General features: G+C 33.9%; 1 protein-coding gene across 2 annotated transcripts in view; it reads left to right on the top strand.

Moving 5' to 3' along the window:
- The window catches only part of LOC145675803 (uncharacterized), a 56,027-nt gene that overhangs the window by 20,918 nt on the left and 17,014 nt on the right, over positions 1-18,095 (top strand). The window contains exon 2 of one of the 2 annotated variants that reach the window (XM_081746506.1): positions 16,385-18,077. The exons of the other annotated variant lie outside the window; for it this stretch is intronic. Coding sequence (XP_081602632.1) covers positions 16,385-16,388 — 4 coding nt within the window. The 3' untranslated portion in view covers positions 16,389-18,077. Of the gene's footprint in view, positions 1-16,384; positions 18,078-18,095 lie in introns of those variants that run through there. 2 annotated transcript variants of the gene reach the window in all.

Raw genomic sequence — 18,095 nt, 5'->3', positions numbered from 1 at the left:
CCTAATAAGTGTAGGTCCCATAGTTTTGGAGCTATGGGCTTTTAAAGTTCACTTTTTTATGTTTTCGGCAACCTATAACTCCGAAAGGATGCATTTGTGCATCCAAGTTGGTCTATACTTTTTGTCTTATTTTGGTGTCAAGAATCACCTCCCAAACGTTGTCGGTGTTGTTTTGAAACTCCCTGTATATATATACATCCTGTGTGTGTATATATACATACACAACTGCGGATCCAGGTCATGAAGTAGGGAAAGGCTTAACCAGAGTTTGCCGCTTTATCCAGTGTAAAGAAAGTAGAATTGAAGCCCATATTATCCAGTGTACGCAGTGTATACCAGAGTGTCAAGTGGACTATAATCCCTATAGCCCTCTCTTTGGATCCGCAATATTTACATATATATAGGATGCTGAAATTTTGTACAAAATTGTGTGAAATATTGAAGGGGAAATTTTTCTAGATACTCTGCAATACTACTAGATAAACAACTAGTATTACTAACATAGCCTAAAGTTATTTTCTCAAATTGCACTATGTAAAATTTTACATATTTCTAATGTAGATACGAAATAACATCACAATACCACTGACATTTATTCTGTGTAACAAAGGATAATACAGTATCACTAACAACATTTTGGAGATCTCTAATAACTCAAATGGCATGGGCGGTGGAATGCTCATAATTGTATCTTATCGTCAAATACAATGATCATGGTATGATGTATTTTGAATGAAGGAAGAAACAAACTTAAAAGAAATGTCAAATTTAACTTTTCCTAGAAACTTCGAAAACGTGCTGACATATCACATTTCATCATGTAGATGCTTGCGAAAGTCTTAAATGATCATAATGCCAATTACAACAATCGTTATTTCAATACGTTTCAGATATACAAAAGATGGGTAGTGATTGTTACGCTGCTTAAAATGACGTATTTGTGTTTAACTTTTATAATGATTGTTGCTTTCCTTTGCTTCTGTGGCATTACAACATCGTTTTTGGTGCTTTTAATTACAAGTCTCAGTTACATTATTTTAAGCACTATTGCCCACTTAAATAAATTGCTAGGTATTAATCTAAATATAGGGCAAATAACGTAGCTAAACTGTAAAAAAATTAAAATTACGCGTAATTTGTTTTATGGTGAAAGAATGTTTTCAAAACACGGCGGTTTTCATTGTATTTGGGCTACTTATAATGTTCGTGTCGAAGTTTTCGTTCGAGCAATACATGTAATTGCAAATTGTAATTGAAATTAAAGATAACTGAGAAAATTTCACTAACATTAGTTGTACCTCGAAATCCTTAGGGCGATGTTCACTTCAGATTAAAACCGTGCTTAATTAAGAGTTCTAATTACACCCTAATTTCATTTCACTTGCTTTAGTTTGATCACCGTTCACCTCAAACTCGATCCGTACCATATAGCTGTATGCAATTATTCAAAGATTTCCAATTAGTAATACACATTGTGTTGATTTTTGGTTTCGTTTGTTTTAGTGTAACGTCCAACGGTTATGCTAGGACAGCTAAAGGAGACGTGGAAATACTGATTATAGTGGAATCCGAACCATTTAGGTCGTTCAACTGCACCCCCAACGGGAATCGAACTAGAGACCACGCGAACCGAAGTCAAGCGTGCTAGCCGCTATACTAAATGGGGGTCCTCACATTCTGTTGATTTAAATCATTGATTCAGCGTTGCCAGATCGGACGATCAAAAAGTAGCGTGTGTGTGCTCCAGAAGTAGCGGATTTAAACTATTTGTAACCCAAAAATATTGCACCCCCAAGGGAAATCGAACTAGAGACCACGCGAACCGAAGTCAAGCGTGCTAGTCGCTATACCAAATGGGGGTCCTCATATTCTATTGATTTAAATAAGTGAGTCAGCGTTGCCAGATCCGACGATCAAAAAGTAGCGTGTGTGTGCTCCAAAAGTAGCGAATTTAAGATATTTGTAACCCAAAAATATAGAAATGATATTTTTGCCAACTAATGACTGGTACTAATGAGATAATTTTAACATCGGCTGGAAGATGTGTTGGACATATTGCGAGAAGAAATTATGATCGATGGACGAAAACAATTCTATACTGCATACCACTAGACAAAACAGCCTCGGAAACTTCCGCCTACAAGAAGGTGTGATGAAATGTAGTACCTCTGGGCATGCGCGCCGGCTACGTGGATGCTCTGGGGCACCGGCACCCACACAGATAATCTTGTGGGTGCGGCGCACTCAAAAGATTTTTAATTCCGACAAGTGCTTGAACCCGTTTCTCGTATGTTTAAGTCAGCCGTATTACCGACTGAGATAGAGCAGCCCCAACTTATCTTATAGTACCGTTATATTTTACTTATGACAGCAGAGCCCTTTATGACAGTGTTCATATAAAGGTTTCCACTAAAAATAAATAAATAAAATATCGTGAGTTCCCTGAAAATTTACAAGGTAACACATCCCGCTATTCATACGTGCCCACATAAATTTTGGGAAGTCGGCGCCCTTGCCTCTATAGCAGCGTTTCCCAACCGGTGTGCCGCTAATGGACCTCTGGTGTGCCGCGAGGAAATCGAAACAAAATTATTAATTCTATAGCAACCATATCGGATGACATAGGAAAAAATATGTACATTTTTGTATTTCACCTTACTATTAATTTCTATCATGGTAAAAATTACTGTAATTATAATATATTATTCTACATCTATTATACTGTGTAGCAGACAGTATTTCGGCTTGTACACATTTCCACGTTTAGCTGCTTTGTGACGCTTCAATTGAGAGTCATACTAACACCGAGAAATGGAAACACTTGTATGGTACGCGTCGAGTGAACGTTCGTAGAACACTCTTTGGCACGTGAATGACAGAATAACACTTTGTTCAACAGCTGTGTTTTGACTTCGACACATCGCAAGCTGTGTGATTGCAATAATATGCACTGGTTTTGGTTAAAATAGCAAAGTTAAAAGTACAAGACATTTGTTTGTTTGTTCGTTATTTAGTGATCTTCGTTCTTAGTGAAAGATTGGATACAGTTTTCGAAAGAGAAAGCGTATTTTTAAAAATCTGAGTTCTGTATTTCATTACAATTGTTTTCTATTTTAAAATTAGAATAAAAAATAAGCACAATGAATTAGCATAGGGGAAAACCAGTAATCGAGCTTACATCTCTGTGAGGAGATCAGTAATCACAGAAAAAAATACCATGGTATTTTATATTTGCAAATAATAATAATAATAATAATAATAATAATATCTATGAGTGTGCCGCGAGAATTCAAGTTACACCCGTAGTGTGCCGCAAGTTGAAGAAGGTTGGGAAACGCTGCTCTATAGAGTAACCTGGAAACGAATTGCCCAGTAGGATAATAGTGGAGAAGTCTTGGAAAGCCCTTCATCCAGCAGTGGGTTAATAGTAGTTGATAATAACGATGGTTATTTTATATCTGGATCTCGAAGGTAAACTAAACCAATTCATAATTTCGTAATTTTAGAAGTGAAAACCGTTTCCTCAAGTAAGACCTATAGTTCTGTTTTTTAAACTATACTATGTAGTTACAAAGTAGTAGGATGGTTTCAGACTCACATTATTACACCACTAGAAAGAAAATATTCCATTACAGAAGTATTCATAACTCAATTTCGACGAAAAACTGATTTAGCATAGTCTACCTCTAAAGTTCATATATACATATATCTAGGTATATATATATATATATATATATATATATATATATATATATATATATATATATATAAATTTACTAGGTAAGGTAGAGTAAAAATGGATCCAAAATTTAACGAAAGTTGTACAACGAAAAAAATATTCTTCAATTCTTTGTTGCAACAAAACTATGAAAATTAATACAAAAGAAAACTGGAAAGTTAAGAAGAATCACTTGTTTTGGCGAGAAAGAGAAAATAGATACAGAAAGCTCGAATGTACATAATATGTATGTCCATGTTTCGCAAGTAATTTTCAATAAATATAAAATTTCAGCTTAATGAACGCACGATTAGTTTTCTTGAATAAAGATAGCATGGTTGTGAGCTCAGGAATAAGCGTAATGTATGTAACGGCACTGCATGTATGCTTATGTAATACATTACGACTTTATGAACTTATATAAGAAACAGAATATTCTTAACATGAGACGCGAACTATGCCCAACATCGAACTTTGAATCTAACTTGTTTGGTGATCCAACCCGAGACGACACATAGCAAAGATGAGTGCCGTAGCTCCCACCACAAGGTTCGGAATTTCGTGTTATTAAGTGTCCATCAAACACGGAGATGTAAAACGGAAATAAAGCATTTGATCAATTTGAAAGAAAATATATTTTAGTACTAATTTATCCTATTTGTTAAGATAATGAACGTTACATTCTGTTTTTAAAATGACAGTCAAAGCAGAATTCATTGGATAATAAATGAGAATTTGTGAAATTTCAATTTCGATACAATTAAATACATTCATGCTTTTATGTGTTGAGTTATACGTTAGGAGATATTGAACAATTTTTATTCAAAGGAAGAAAATAAACTACTATATAGTACTGGAATTAATTCAATATAGTTTAATTGTATAGGCAGTACTGAGGCTATATAAGAGAAAGTCTATTGCTGATAATGAAATATGGGTTAGTATTAGGGTTTTATCCCAGGTATGATATACTCACTGATGATTGAATCTGGAACACACGCACGGAAAGCATTAGCGCTAGCAAATTAGGTATGAAGAGGTACATCATATTATAATTCTAAGTTAAAAATGAAATCAAAAATAAGAAGCGGAAACGAAAGACTGCACGATAACAATACTTTCATAATTTATTTCGAGGCTTTCGGGGCGACACCGAGATGAGAGCGAGACTTGACCCCCGAGAGCGAGACGGCTTCTTTTTTTGACTCGAGACGAGTTCGAGACCGATACCGCTATTTAGCAACGGAGACGAGAGCAAGACTGTACACAGTCTCGTCTCGATACCATCCCTTTTTTAAACAGCTAGTTTAAGAAAGGCCAATCCTGGTTCCAAAGTAACACAATATATTAGGAACTTAAAATTCTTAACTATGTGGATTCCTTCACTCCCAAACATTTTTCTAGCTCCGTGTCATGATATAGCACATTGAATCTTGATACTTCATTTCGCTTACAATGGTTACTAGCTACTTTGTGTGTGAATCGATGCATAGCTTGCACATTACGGTATTATTTAAAATATTACGAATTTGTCCTGTAAATTTTACAGTAAATCTCGACCAGTTAATGTTTACATATTGGTTGATCTTGTTTACAAATTCACACCGTAGAGCTTGTGTACTTCACAGTAGTTTATTCAAGATATCATAATTTTGAAGAAACTTTAGGCTATATATCATTATTTGGTTTACCTTAACTGGGGAAAAGAAAGTGTTAAATAAGATGTTAAAAATTTACTGTCTGCTCCTTTCTCTCCCTCTCTCGCTCTCTTTGTCTGTCATCATGTTAGAAGGATGAAGCTCGCTTCGTATACTAGTTTGTAACAGGAAGTTAACATACACTTATGACTAACAGTATGGAGAAAATTACTATAGATGTGAAATGCTCCAGAATATTTGTAAGAGTAGGGGTGGGGAAAATAATCAAGTAGTTCCGTTATCAGTATCGAATCCATTCTGCACAATAGATGTTGATCATTTTTATTTATATTGCTCAATTTTTATAATGATAATTATTATTATAATTATGATCAGGAATGGCAATTGTACCGGCAATAGACATGGAAATCGGAAGAACGTTGCTCTTCCTATTTATTCTCATCAGTTTTTGATTTCAAAATATTTTTGTAACCATTCTTTTTTCCTGAAACTAGTGATAAAATAATTTTACAATACAAGTTTGTACAGTATTATAATAATAATGTTTACCTAAACTTGTAAAATAATCTTATTATATATCACTTCTTGAACAAAGCGTACATTGAACATGTTTCTATTTAGAACATGTTTCGAGCATTAACAGCTATTAGGAGTTATTTTGCTTCTAATTGTAGAAGATGTAATCTGAGATCAGGTCTTTCTTACTAGATGAGTGAAATAAATTTAGTTACTTTGTCTTTAGATTTTAGATAGATATGAGAATAGCCCAGGGTACAAGTCCCGTAGGATTATGTATTTTCCACTTAACAACAGCTTTAGAATAATAGATTGAGAATAGATTTATTAATACAAAATAACTACGCAAAGTATCTTTTTGGCAATATAGAATTTTAATAACAATAAAGTGTGCCCGAAGTTAATTTCTTCTCTGTGAATTTCCTTTAAACTGAGATATTCATTATGACTACAAATTGATTTCTGAGCAGCATTAGTCTCAATTTTTGTTAAGGGGCAACAGCATTTTCTCAGATAATATTCTCGTAGTACGTTTGAAAAGGGTGTTTTATAAAGGACTTTCCGTTCTTCTATATAGAACTGCTGTAGGTTGACATCATCATTATTATTTAAATTCATTTCAGAGCGATGTTAACTGAATTTTTGATTGTGGGGTACTGATATGTACTCATAATGTGCCAGCGAAGTGTTATTTATTTATTTATAAATTAGCCCTCTACCCTCCAGATTAAAAATATAATTGTAAATACGAAATTATTTAAGTACATCCCGCCTTTCGAACAAAAGGTTCTTAGTGGCATATTCTATGCGGCATATTTTTCTTGAATGCAAAATTACATTAGGAAAGCACAATGATGACTATGAATCCAAGGTTTTATGAGAGAAAAGATGTAAACTTCTTTAAGTAAAACTATTGTCCATTTTTATTAGATTTCTTCCACGGGGAAATATATTCTATGATCCAGTCGAAAGTGCAGGAGCATGATAGTACAAGGAACTAAGACGGACGAGAAGGTTATGGATCCAATAGTTCATAGTTATATATCAGATTTTGAATATATTTTATGTTTCCACGTATCTTTCCCTTTCTTTAATGTGCACCTTTTTTCGATTTAATATATTTTTCACACTATTTTCCATTGTATTCTGTCAAGGTATGAGTTTTCTATCATCTTGGCAGTACTGTCGTGTATTTGAAGCATTTACCATACCTCATACTGCTATTTTGCACTGGTCCATACTTTGTGCACTTGCAGATGAAGACGCTGAGCTATTGCATATAAAATCAGGCAATTGACAGGTGAACACTTAAAAATTACAGTTAGATTTTACATTGCAAATAGCATTATCATTTGGCGAAAAATATTGGAAAGGTGAGATTGTTTTCGAAGTCAGTTTTGAAATTACAGGGTCCCAATATATGCATAATTTACCAACAAAATATTGCATACTTGACATTTGTTCGATTAGCATTTGCAGGTGGCTCAAAGCACGTAGGATACTGGATTGGGTTTCTCGTTTAAGCTTATGCATCACCAGTTGCAAGAATTTCCATCTTCAAACACGGATTGGTTTAATTTATACTTTTGTTTCCTTTTATGGTTATATCCCCTATTTTGGTCGATTTCTTACAGTCTTATCTACAGCATTTCTCACATGCCTTTTTCTTCTTTGTAATTGCCTATTTCCTTTGCCTCCCTTTTTTTGGTTAGTTATAACACACCAGGTTACGAGTATGCATTTTAAATGTTGGATGGTCTCTGAAATTTCAATTCAATGCTGTTCTCCTTAGTTTTTTTCTATATTGTACGTTATGTTTTCAATTTGAAAATTATTCTAAAAGCATATACTTTAGAAACATTAAAATAATAAAAAACTGGAAGTCAATCAGAAAACTACTTTTTTCTTTGTCTTCAGTTAAAAATGATGTTATTGTTTAGACGAATCCTTCGTGATTAATTCCCATTGGCATCGTCTTAAAATGGATAGGATAAAGTGCGAGTTAGAATGGAATTTAAACGAGAAGATACTGCTGGAAATTAACAGGGATATCATGTAAAAGTTTGCTCTTAGCTTTCTTTTCATTATTCCAAACATCATTTTGTTCTAGTTTCTTCTCTTTTCCATTTGATTTGTTGGCAAGCTAATCACAAACACATCTGGAATCACACACATATGTTATAACGGTCATTAACAAAAAGAAAGGGATATTTACCTGTCCTAGGTTATTTCCAGAAAAGTTAATCTTGTTTATTACAGTTTCTCAGTCTTCATTTTAAAAGATTTATAATTTGTGCTGAAGTAATGTATTGCTTTTCTCTTATTTTCATTGTGTTTTTCTTTCCCGACATATTCTTGGCTACGATTAGCTAAGTTCTGAAATTGATTTAATTTTATATTTTACCATATGATGTTATCAAATGCCCCTTGATTAGTTTTTTTTCTAATACCAATTGTGTTCTCATTTTTACAAGGATGAGAATGAGAAGCTGTGGGGGGCGCAGACCTGAAGTCATTAGGAGGGCGCACTATCTCTAACATTATTACACATTCGCATTTTATGTTTAACTGGCTGATCAACTGTAGCATATAAAGTCCTATTATAAAAATATCGTTGTATACCGTTTAAGTGCTCAAAATTAGAAGTTTCAAAACCACATAACTTTATTCCGTTACACTCAATAAACCAGCTACATCAAACATAAACTGAGGACCTTAGAAGTCAAGGGCACTAACTGACTTTTGGAATAAACCCATTTATACCCAAGAAATGGATTCTCCATAGTGAAATATATAAATTGTAAGGAGAACCACGACGCAAACTCATTCATTGGTAGATCTCGAGTGGACTGCGATGTGGTTCTTCTAGTTTGCATATTGTGCTGCGAAGTCTACTTTTCAGAATATAAATAAACCTTATTGGAAAAGTCATGTATAACTTAGATCCCTTATATTATGGGGGCCTCAATTGAGCTGTCTGATAGCAGTGCACTAAACGCACTTTCGAACTATCAGTAACGAGTATGAAATATGTAGTTTTTCATGATTTGTGATAAACTAATACTTTTGGAAACAGTGGCAGATAAACTCACATCAAAAGGTGATGTAAAAATCTGGCAATTTACCTTTTTTGTGGTAACTGACATTCTGAGTTGTACTCGTACTTGTTGACAGCTCGAAAATGCAGTTATGAGAGCTCACTTTGGTTTCAAACACCTTAATTACTATTGATACAATATATATATCCCTTAACAGGAAACGCTATTTTCTTCGCTTACAAAAAATGTGTGTCTGTGGGACACGGACATGTACAAAGCGATATTTTTTTAAAAAAACGTATGTGCAATGTTAAATAATAGGCAGGTACTGAGAAAACCGATACATTGAGTGAATCAGTGTTGCCAATGTAATACAAAGAAAAACCATACGTGTCTGACAGACACATATTTCCTGTTAAGGGATATATATATATATATATATATATATATATATATATATATATATATATATTCTGCCTTTAACATTTATCATTTTGAACTGTTTACATAACAAGAAACAAGGACATTCTTACCTATCAGAAATCTTTTCATTTCTGCACTATATGACAGAGTTTGTTAATTGTGACACATTTATTCACTTTATTTAGTATATTCCTTTCATACTGCGTTAACAGAAACGATTCAAGATTATCTTGACCGAGATTCGCCCTTAATCTAGATGTAATATTCATGAGTTTGGAAAACGCTCGTTCACAACTTACTTGTGTAAGAGTGATCGTATGGAGGAATTTGTACACTTTAAAGAGCTATGCAGAACATAAGGCATACATGCGATATTCATATATAATTTCAACGCATAGGTGAGGCAAGACTTGCGAGCTTTCTCTATGTTCATTTCCTACAACTCTGGTTCAATATCGTGTCACCATGTTTCCTCTTCATACTCACTACTTAATTATTCACTATTCCTATTCACTCACAGCATCTCTGTGCGATGTCTTGGAACAAACCTCTACAAATAATTTTAGTTTTTCGGTAAGTTTCCCTTTACCTACACTGGGGCTAACAGATTTTGTTCATTGCATTTGTGGGTAGTTCGTCTTTTAAATCCGAAATCCCCCTTGGATCGAAACACAGCAACTCGCGATAAAGATTTTCTTGTTTCGAAAACCAGTTAGTCTTATTCTGAATTATTTTGTGAAGGACACCATTGAAAACAAAGAATCTGAAATTTTCCTCTTCTCTGTTCCGTATGATTTCGTGAGATGCCAATTCAAATCACACGGTTACGTTCTATTGAAAGAAGAGTTTTGCACTATCGCAAGGAAAGGTGGGTACAGTTTATATGGTTGATCACAGCGAAACGTATACGTCCTCCTGGTGTCTTCGGCACCTACCCCTCCAACTCACCACTACCCTTACAATATCCTCCTCGCGCGAGACCCAATCTTTTATGCACCTTGTGGCTTACAACAACGTTCCTTTTGCTAAACCACCGTTACCTTATTGTCAGCACCTGGTGTGAAATGATCCAAAGGAAATTTCTCGTGATGAACAACACAATTTCGGTACTGGAGCGCACTAACGGATGCAACAAAACTTTCTCAGTTTTGTATCCAAGTACTGTGGGAATCGTCAAATACTTTAAATGATTTTTTTAATTTGTGGTTATTGTAATGAAGAATTTGTTAAACAATTCCTGTATATTTTAACTCAGTGTGATGTAAGAAGTCACGAAATATCAAAAGTGTTCGCGAGGTGGCAATAATAACCATCATGACTTGGCATCACTTGATTCGGGTACTTCTACCCTAGTGTAATCATTAGCGAAACAAACTGACACCAGCGGAACTATTTCAAAACAAGCAAACGAAATGAAGTGAATAGTATATACCCAGTCAGGAATGTCTGGAGAAACGGTAACTGTATTAGCATCAATAGAACTGTATTTAAGCGCAGAATCCAACTTTAACTAACTTGAAACGACAAATTTATTGAAACGAACTAATAATTTTACCTTTCTTCAGACACTATTACGTTTTGACCTTGAATATCACCAATAAACTACTCCTGTCAGGAATCTTATAAACACACAAAACTTGAAAGCAAGCTAAGGCTAGTAACTACTCTTTACAGTTCTTAAACGATACAACTTCTAAACAGTATTGTTCTTACTTTCTTCTTGCAAAACAAAACGTAGTGAACTCAGCGAATTATTAGCTATTCTACAATAATCTACCAGGTTTGGAATTTGTCGAAAGAGGTACCGTACTGATTCATCAAAATTGACATAAGACCATTTTATAAATTTTACGTTTGAAAATAATTGATTAATGGAATATTTCTGACTAAAGCCTTCACATGCGGGATAATAGTGCCACTAACTTGAAATGTGCAGAATATTGCTAGAAAACCAAATATCTAAGCATGTAGAAATTTGGGCCTGAAATCAAATTTAAATATTTGAATATATTACAATCACAAAAATAGAAAAAAAAATGAAATGGAATCTTTGAGTTTTACGTCCCACGCTTCACAAAAATAGAGTAGGCACATACATAGATTAATTATCTCTGTCGATTCAAACTTCAGAAAAACGATCATGTGACACTTCACTATATTAGACCCAATAGCTGTTGCTCGTAAGGAGCGTAAACCGTGGGCCGTTAGGTTGGTCCAACGCTAATTTCTTCCGGCGTTTGATGTACCATGCAGTAACATAGTTAATCATATTCAATATTTAATTTTTGTTTACATGATGTTCTTTTATTTAGTCTGAATATTATTCGTAGTATTTTCTTTTGTATCCGAAATGTTTCCTGACTGCATGCGGCTGACCCCCAAAAATAATTCCAAAACTGAGAAGTGATTGAACTTTTGCATAGTATATCGATAATAAGCTATTTCGTGAAACTGTATCTCGTAACCTAAAGAACCCAAAACATAAAGAGTCAGTTTTTTATTTAATGCTTTAACATGGGTTTGCCAAGACAAATCATCATCGATGTAAACACTAAGTAATTTTGTTGCATTAGAATACTTAATTTGTTTTCCATTAATGTTTAGCGAAGGGAAGGATGGATTATTTCCTGGAAAACGAAAGTTTATTGCGACTGTTTTATCTGTATTTAGGAGAAGGTTATTTGCATTCAACCAAGTAACTATTTTGCTTATAACCTTTTCGGGCTTTACCAATACTAAATTTGGGTCTCTTTCAGTAATAACTATATTTATGTCATCAGCATATAACATGCATTTTGTGGGGTGTACATTTTTTATCAGATCATTTATGTAAATTATGAATAGAGTAGGGCTTAAAATAGAGCCATGAGGGCACCTCTGGTAATTTTTGTTTGTTTTGAGAAGAAAGTGCAGAATCGATTTGATTCAACTTTTGTAATTTGAACCGTTTAGCATCTATTTGTTAGGTAGGATGAAAACCACTGGTTTGCAATGCCACGTATGCCATATTGAGGCAATTTATTTAGCATAATAGTGTGATCAATTTTGTCAAATGCCTTTGACAGATCGATGAACAAACCTTTAACATAATTTTTATTATCGAATGATTTCAGAATATCTGTAAGAAAATCAAATAAAGCGGTATCAATACTTTTAAGGCGGATTTTCATGTGTCCTTTACCTCCGTGAGTTGCGAGCGATTGTGCTAAACAGCCAATGAAATCACGCATCGGAGATGGCGCGCTACACTCGCGTCAGAGTAGAAATTTGTTCAATTCTGACGGAAGTAGCGCTTTGTATCCACTGACTAACATAGCGGAGGTAAGAACAACGTTTGAAGAACTGCTCGTAGAACAAGTAAGAGAAAACAAAATTTGGACAACCTTAAGTATCCGAAATACAAGGATTCAGTGTTAAGGACAAAAACATGCCATCAAATTGCTGAAAATATTGGTATCGATGGTTAGTACTTTTATATTTGTGTAATTAATTAGTTGTATTACCGGGAACAATAGATAGCTCATACAATAACTGATATGTACAAATTATCAATCCCTATATAAAATAAAAGCAATGTAATTTGAAACATGCTTTAGTATGATTTATAAATATTTTTATTTGTTTTATAAAATTTATCCGGATCGGATTTTAATTCAAAGAAAAGGTTCCTGTATATTCCGTATTCTCGTCGAAGCTGGAAGATGGGGTAAACCCACCACATTTTCCTAACATACTTCTGACGGCGGCGTTTTGAAATGTATTCCAGCTAAAACGATAGCTCTCCTTCGGGAATCCATTATCACAAACTAAAGTCGCAAACTTTCTATTTTAAGCATGCGCATTAGCTAGCGAGTAGTAATTTGGCGCAATACACGCACGGATGTATGAAAACGAAAATAATTTACGATGAATACGCTACATGTGATGCTTCCGTTCTAACGCGGGCATGAAAATCCGCCTTTATTCTGAAATCCGTGCTAAAACGTCGAGATAATATTACGATTTATTTAAAATTTGGTAAGACGTTTTGCCATGACTGGCTCAAATATTTTTGAAAATATCGATAACACTGAGATAGGTCGATAATTTGTCATGACATTTTCATCACCCTTTTTAAAAGTTGGAAGAGCCTTAGTATTTTTAAGTAGTGTGAGAAATATACCGTTTTCTAACGAGAAATTTATAGGGTAACAAAGTGGATGTATGATATGTTTCGCACAATTTTTAATTACAATAGAAGGAACTTTATCCATACCTGACGAACTGCTGTTTCATAAGGATTTAATTATTCCTATTAACTCATCTACAGAAACTGGATATAGAAACATCGACTTTGTGTTTATTTCTCCTTGATTTGGGAGTTTCTGCATTATTTTTGAGAGATCAGTGTTATTAGTTTGATCAGATGAATTCACAAAATGATCGTTAAATATATATATGCAATTTGCTGTGGATTGTTTATAACTGTACCATTTAGTTTAAGATATTCTACACTCTTAGGCCTGCTTGTGCCAAGAGTTTTATTGATTATTTGCCACATTGCTTTAGTCTTATTTCGGGCATTTAAAACCAAGCTATTGTTTTGGATTAATTTTGCTGCCCTTATGACCTTCTTATAGGTTTTCCTATACAGTTGTATGTATTTCTTTAAATCATCAGATTTAAAGTTACCAGATTCAAGGATCTTATTAAATCTTATCAAATTGGTACTGGATTTTCTAATTCTATTTGTAATCCAACTTTTATCAATGCGTTTCGAAATAGTGCGTTTTTTAGGGGAAAAGCAATATTAAAATAATTTTAAAATGTGTCCATAAAAGCTTTAAACTTTTGTTCATGGGATTATATTTATATATATCTCGTCCCATGTTTTTTGACTTAGTAAATAACACATATATTGAATATTCGACTCTGAAAAGTAACTCTTTAAGGTTGTATAGTTTTTATTTTTAACTAATTTATCTATCGATGGTAATTGTACGTATATAGAGTCATGATCTGAAAAATCAAATTTTTCATAATTATGAACTGATCTAAAGCTGTTTTTCCAAATCGCGTGGGTTCATTTATAACGGCATGCATATTAAATGTGTTCAGCAAACCTATCTGAGACTTATACTTCGAGTCAATTAACCAATCAATATTTACATCACCACAAATAATTACATTTCGAGGCTTAACAAATAAATGATTCAGCATGGATTCTAATTTTTTAAAGAAGAAAGACATATCGCCAGCATAAGGTCTATATAGACATATTATGTAAGCATTAGACTCCTCTAGTTTCAGGGCCGTTGCTTCAAAATACATTTCACAGATGAACTGACTTATATCTAACTCAGTATAGTTTACATTATCATTTGTAAAAATAGACTCCACCGTGCTTCCTTTCCGAACGACAATAGAATGATGCTAACTTAACAAAATTCACTAATTTTATTGTGTTGCTATCAAACCAGTGTTTAGAAAGACATACAATGTTTATACTGTTTAACGTATCCAAGAGCACTTCTAATAATTCAACCTTTGTACTATGCCCTTGTACATTATGATGATAAATATTTAATGGACCTTTGCATAATTTTTCTGGCTGTGAACTAAAAAAAAAGTTCTTCCACATTTGAAAAGGAAATTACCACATTTTCATTCCTACTTTCTAGATAAGGGAAGGAATAGGACAGGTTACTTACGTTTTATCATTTCACTTACTTTGTTACAAATGTAATCTTTATCATTATGATTTAAATGCATACCATGCTTTATGTGGTATTCCCTTGGCATAGTACTAACATCTAAGAGCCTTACATTCCCAAAGTGCGTACACAACCTCTTCAAACTCTCATTCGTTTTCAGCACTTCTTTGTTTACACACGAAAATCAACTAGATCATGCCTATAAGGCAAATTTACAACTATTACATTTGTATGTGTCATATAAGAAACCTTTGATGCAGTATGTCTATAAAATTTTTTCACTCAATTTTTGACACATCATTTGTGCCTCCGAATAGTATCATTGTATCCTCTTTTGTCAGTTTATCAACAGATGCCATAATAGGTTGGATAACTTCTTTAAGATTTACGCCTGGTTTAACCAAACCTAGTACACCAATATTATTTACCTTATCTTTTAGGATAGAGGACATATTACGACCATGGCTATCAGAGTAAATAACAATTTTACCTGCTACTTCCTTTGTTGATGTAGATTTCACTGCATTATTCACAGATGACTTCGCCCGAATTATTCTTCGTGTAGGAGACATCTTTCCTTGTACTTCATCAACATCAGGTTCCATCAACACACTATACTTTGTGTAGGTATCACTACACTATATTTTGTGTAGGTATCACTGACTTATCAGCTCTTGTAGCATTAGTCAGTTCAGTAACAAGTACTACAACTGTTTTTACAGTAGTCACCTTATTTGCACTCTTCATTGGTGATGTACATGACAGTTTTGCAGCTGACACATTTTGCACCCTTGCACTTAGGTCCTCTGAATTTAGGGTACTGCTCACACCATTTTTTCGCAGCTGGCAAGAACATTTGGTACTGCTGTAAATATTACAGCTTTCACTACTCACCACGTTTAGGTCTACTACTTTTTTGTTACTATTTAAGCCACAAGACTTAGCACCTTTTTGCACAACCTTACTCCACGTATGGTTTACTTCACTTTTGTTAGTCGATTTATTACTATAATACTGGAGAAATTTCTGGACATCATTACTTAAAATCTCAATTATTTTACGTAATGTAGCAATCTCTTCTTATATTTTAGGAAGTTCACCTAACACTGCTTGAAAATTTGAGACCTCATGTCGATCATGACTTGTTTGAATTACAGTATCAACACACGAAATACAAGACCATTTATTTTTGATGTCAGTTTTCTTCACACCGCTACATTTCCCAATATGAAATATATGTTTACAAACATCAAATCGTATACTGTTTTTTACTACTTTTTTTTTTTTTTTTACATTTATAACACTTCTTAACCTGAGTTTCACGGTTTCTTCCATCAGGTGAACAAAGCGGTTTGCTGCCAAGAATTGAGTGTCTCAAAACAACATACCGTTACTATCCTGCATATTACTAGTACTTCTGGTTTCAAAATTTATTTCTGAAGAATGAACACTGTAAAAGGTACCATGAAGCGACTTTTTGCATTGGATGAAGCATTTCAGGCATAGGCTCCATCTTCTGTATCAGAATCTTGTTCAAATCATACCTGGTTAATACTGGTCACTTCCGGTTTGAACTTTTATCACCAGAGAATGAAAACAGCAAGAAGACTTCTTTCAATAAACAGTTGATAGTCAAACATAAGATGACTCTTGGTATCGCTCTACCAAAACGGGAAGTGGCTTAAATTTATTATAAATTTAATTTTTAATAATTATTTCTCTATGGCCATCGTGGTAAGAGTTGTGGAGGTGTGTTTTTACAATCAACTGAGCAGTCTAAAATAAGTCTGTACATTTTACGCTAAACTGTATTCAAAGAAGAGCGATTAAAATTAACCATTTCTGGTGTTAATATTTGTCATCATAGGGCGGAAACCGTAATAGACATTAACAAACAGATTGTGCAACCGATTGAGGGTCTGAAGTGAATATATCACAAGCCACAGCAATTTACCAAAATCGGAAGTTGTTGAAATTTTCTAAACATTTAATTTCAATACTAATTTCTGTAGAGTAAGGACGGTAAGATATATCGAGATACGGTTTCTTACAATTGATTCAACTTCTCAAGAATAGGTCTATCTTCTCCGTCACCCTCGATTGAAACCGTAAGCATTTCTAATTAGCCATTTTCGGTTTCAACAATTATCCCTACAGAACGGAAAAGGTAACAAATAGCTAAAGGTGGATTTCTGTAACCAATTCAATGTTTAAAGTGTTCATATCGTGATTACCCACAGAACTCTACCAGAAACGAACATGGTTTAAATTTACTATTACATCCGGTTTCAAGATATTTTTCGACTTTTATTGCCGTAGAATAAGAAAGATACCATGTAACCGGAATCAGTTTTCTGCAATCGAGTGAGCGTCTCAATACAATTTATAATGACTATTCTTGAAAGTGTCAAATACGGAAGTAGTTCAAATTTACTATTACATCCAATTTCAACACTTATTTTCTTAGAAGAAGAATGATAAAATTTATCAGGATGCAGTTTCTTGTAATCGATTCTGCATTCAAATTCAATACAAAGAAGAACCATGAACCTTTACTAGTTTCAATGTTTATCGCCACAAAACAACGGTCATAAGTATTGTGAAGCATTTTGTGGAAACGTTCTAGCATCTTAAACGTTTTAACATATCTGTACTGTTCACAGCACTATATCAGAACCGCAAGTGCTTCAAACTTACTATTACGTCTGATATCAGTACTGATTACCGTAAAGCGAAAATGGTAAGAGATATTGAGATCTGTTTTTCTACAGTCGAGTCAGCTTGCTTAGGAAACGATCTATCTTTCTCGTTGAAGCTCTGTTCAAATCTGAAATGGTTAAAATGATCCATCTCCGGCTTCAACATTTATCGCTATAAAACGAAAATAATAGCATATATTGTAAATGCTCCAAATTTACGCCTAATTTCATTTTTCACTAAAACGCATATTTTGCGCTTGGTGCTCAAATTACACCGTTACTGAACGTGAATGCCTTTCAATTGTAGTCGCTCTTAAACGTTGGACTAAATTGTTGTATGGAAGACATGA

The sequence above is a fragment of the Thermobia domestica genome, chromosome 18 (assembly GCF_964235325.1).
Source record: "Thermobia domestica chromosome 18, izTheDome1.hap1.1, whole genome shotgun sequence".
NCBI lineage: Eukaryota > Metazoa > Arthropoda > Insecta > Zygentoma > Lepismatidae > Thermobia > Thermobia domestica.
Note: the sequence above shows the minus strand (reverse complement) of the source record. Positions and strands in the feature narration are given on the sequence as shown.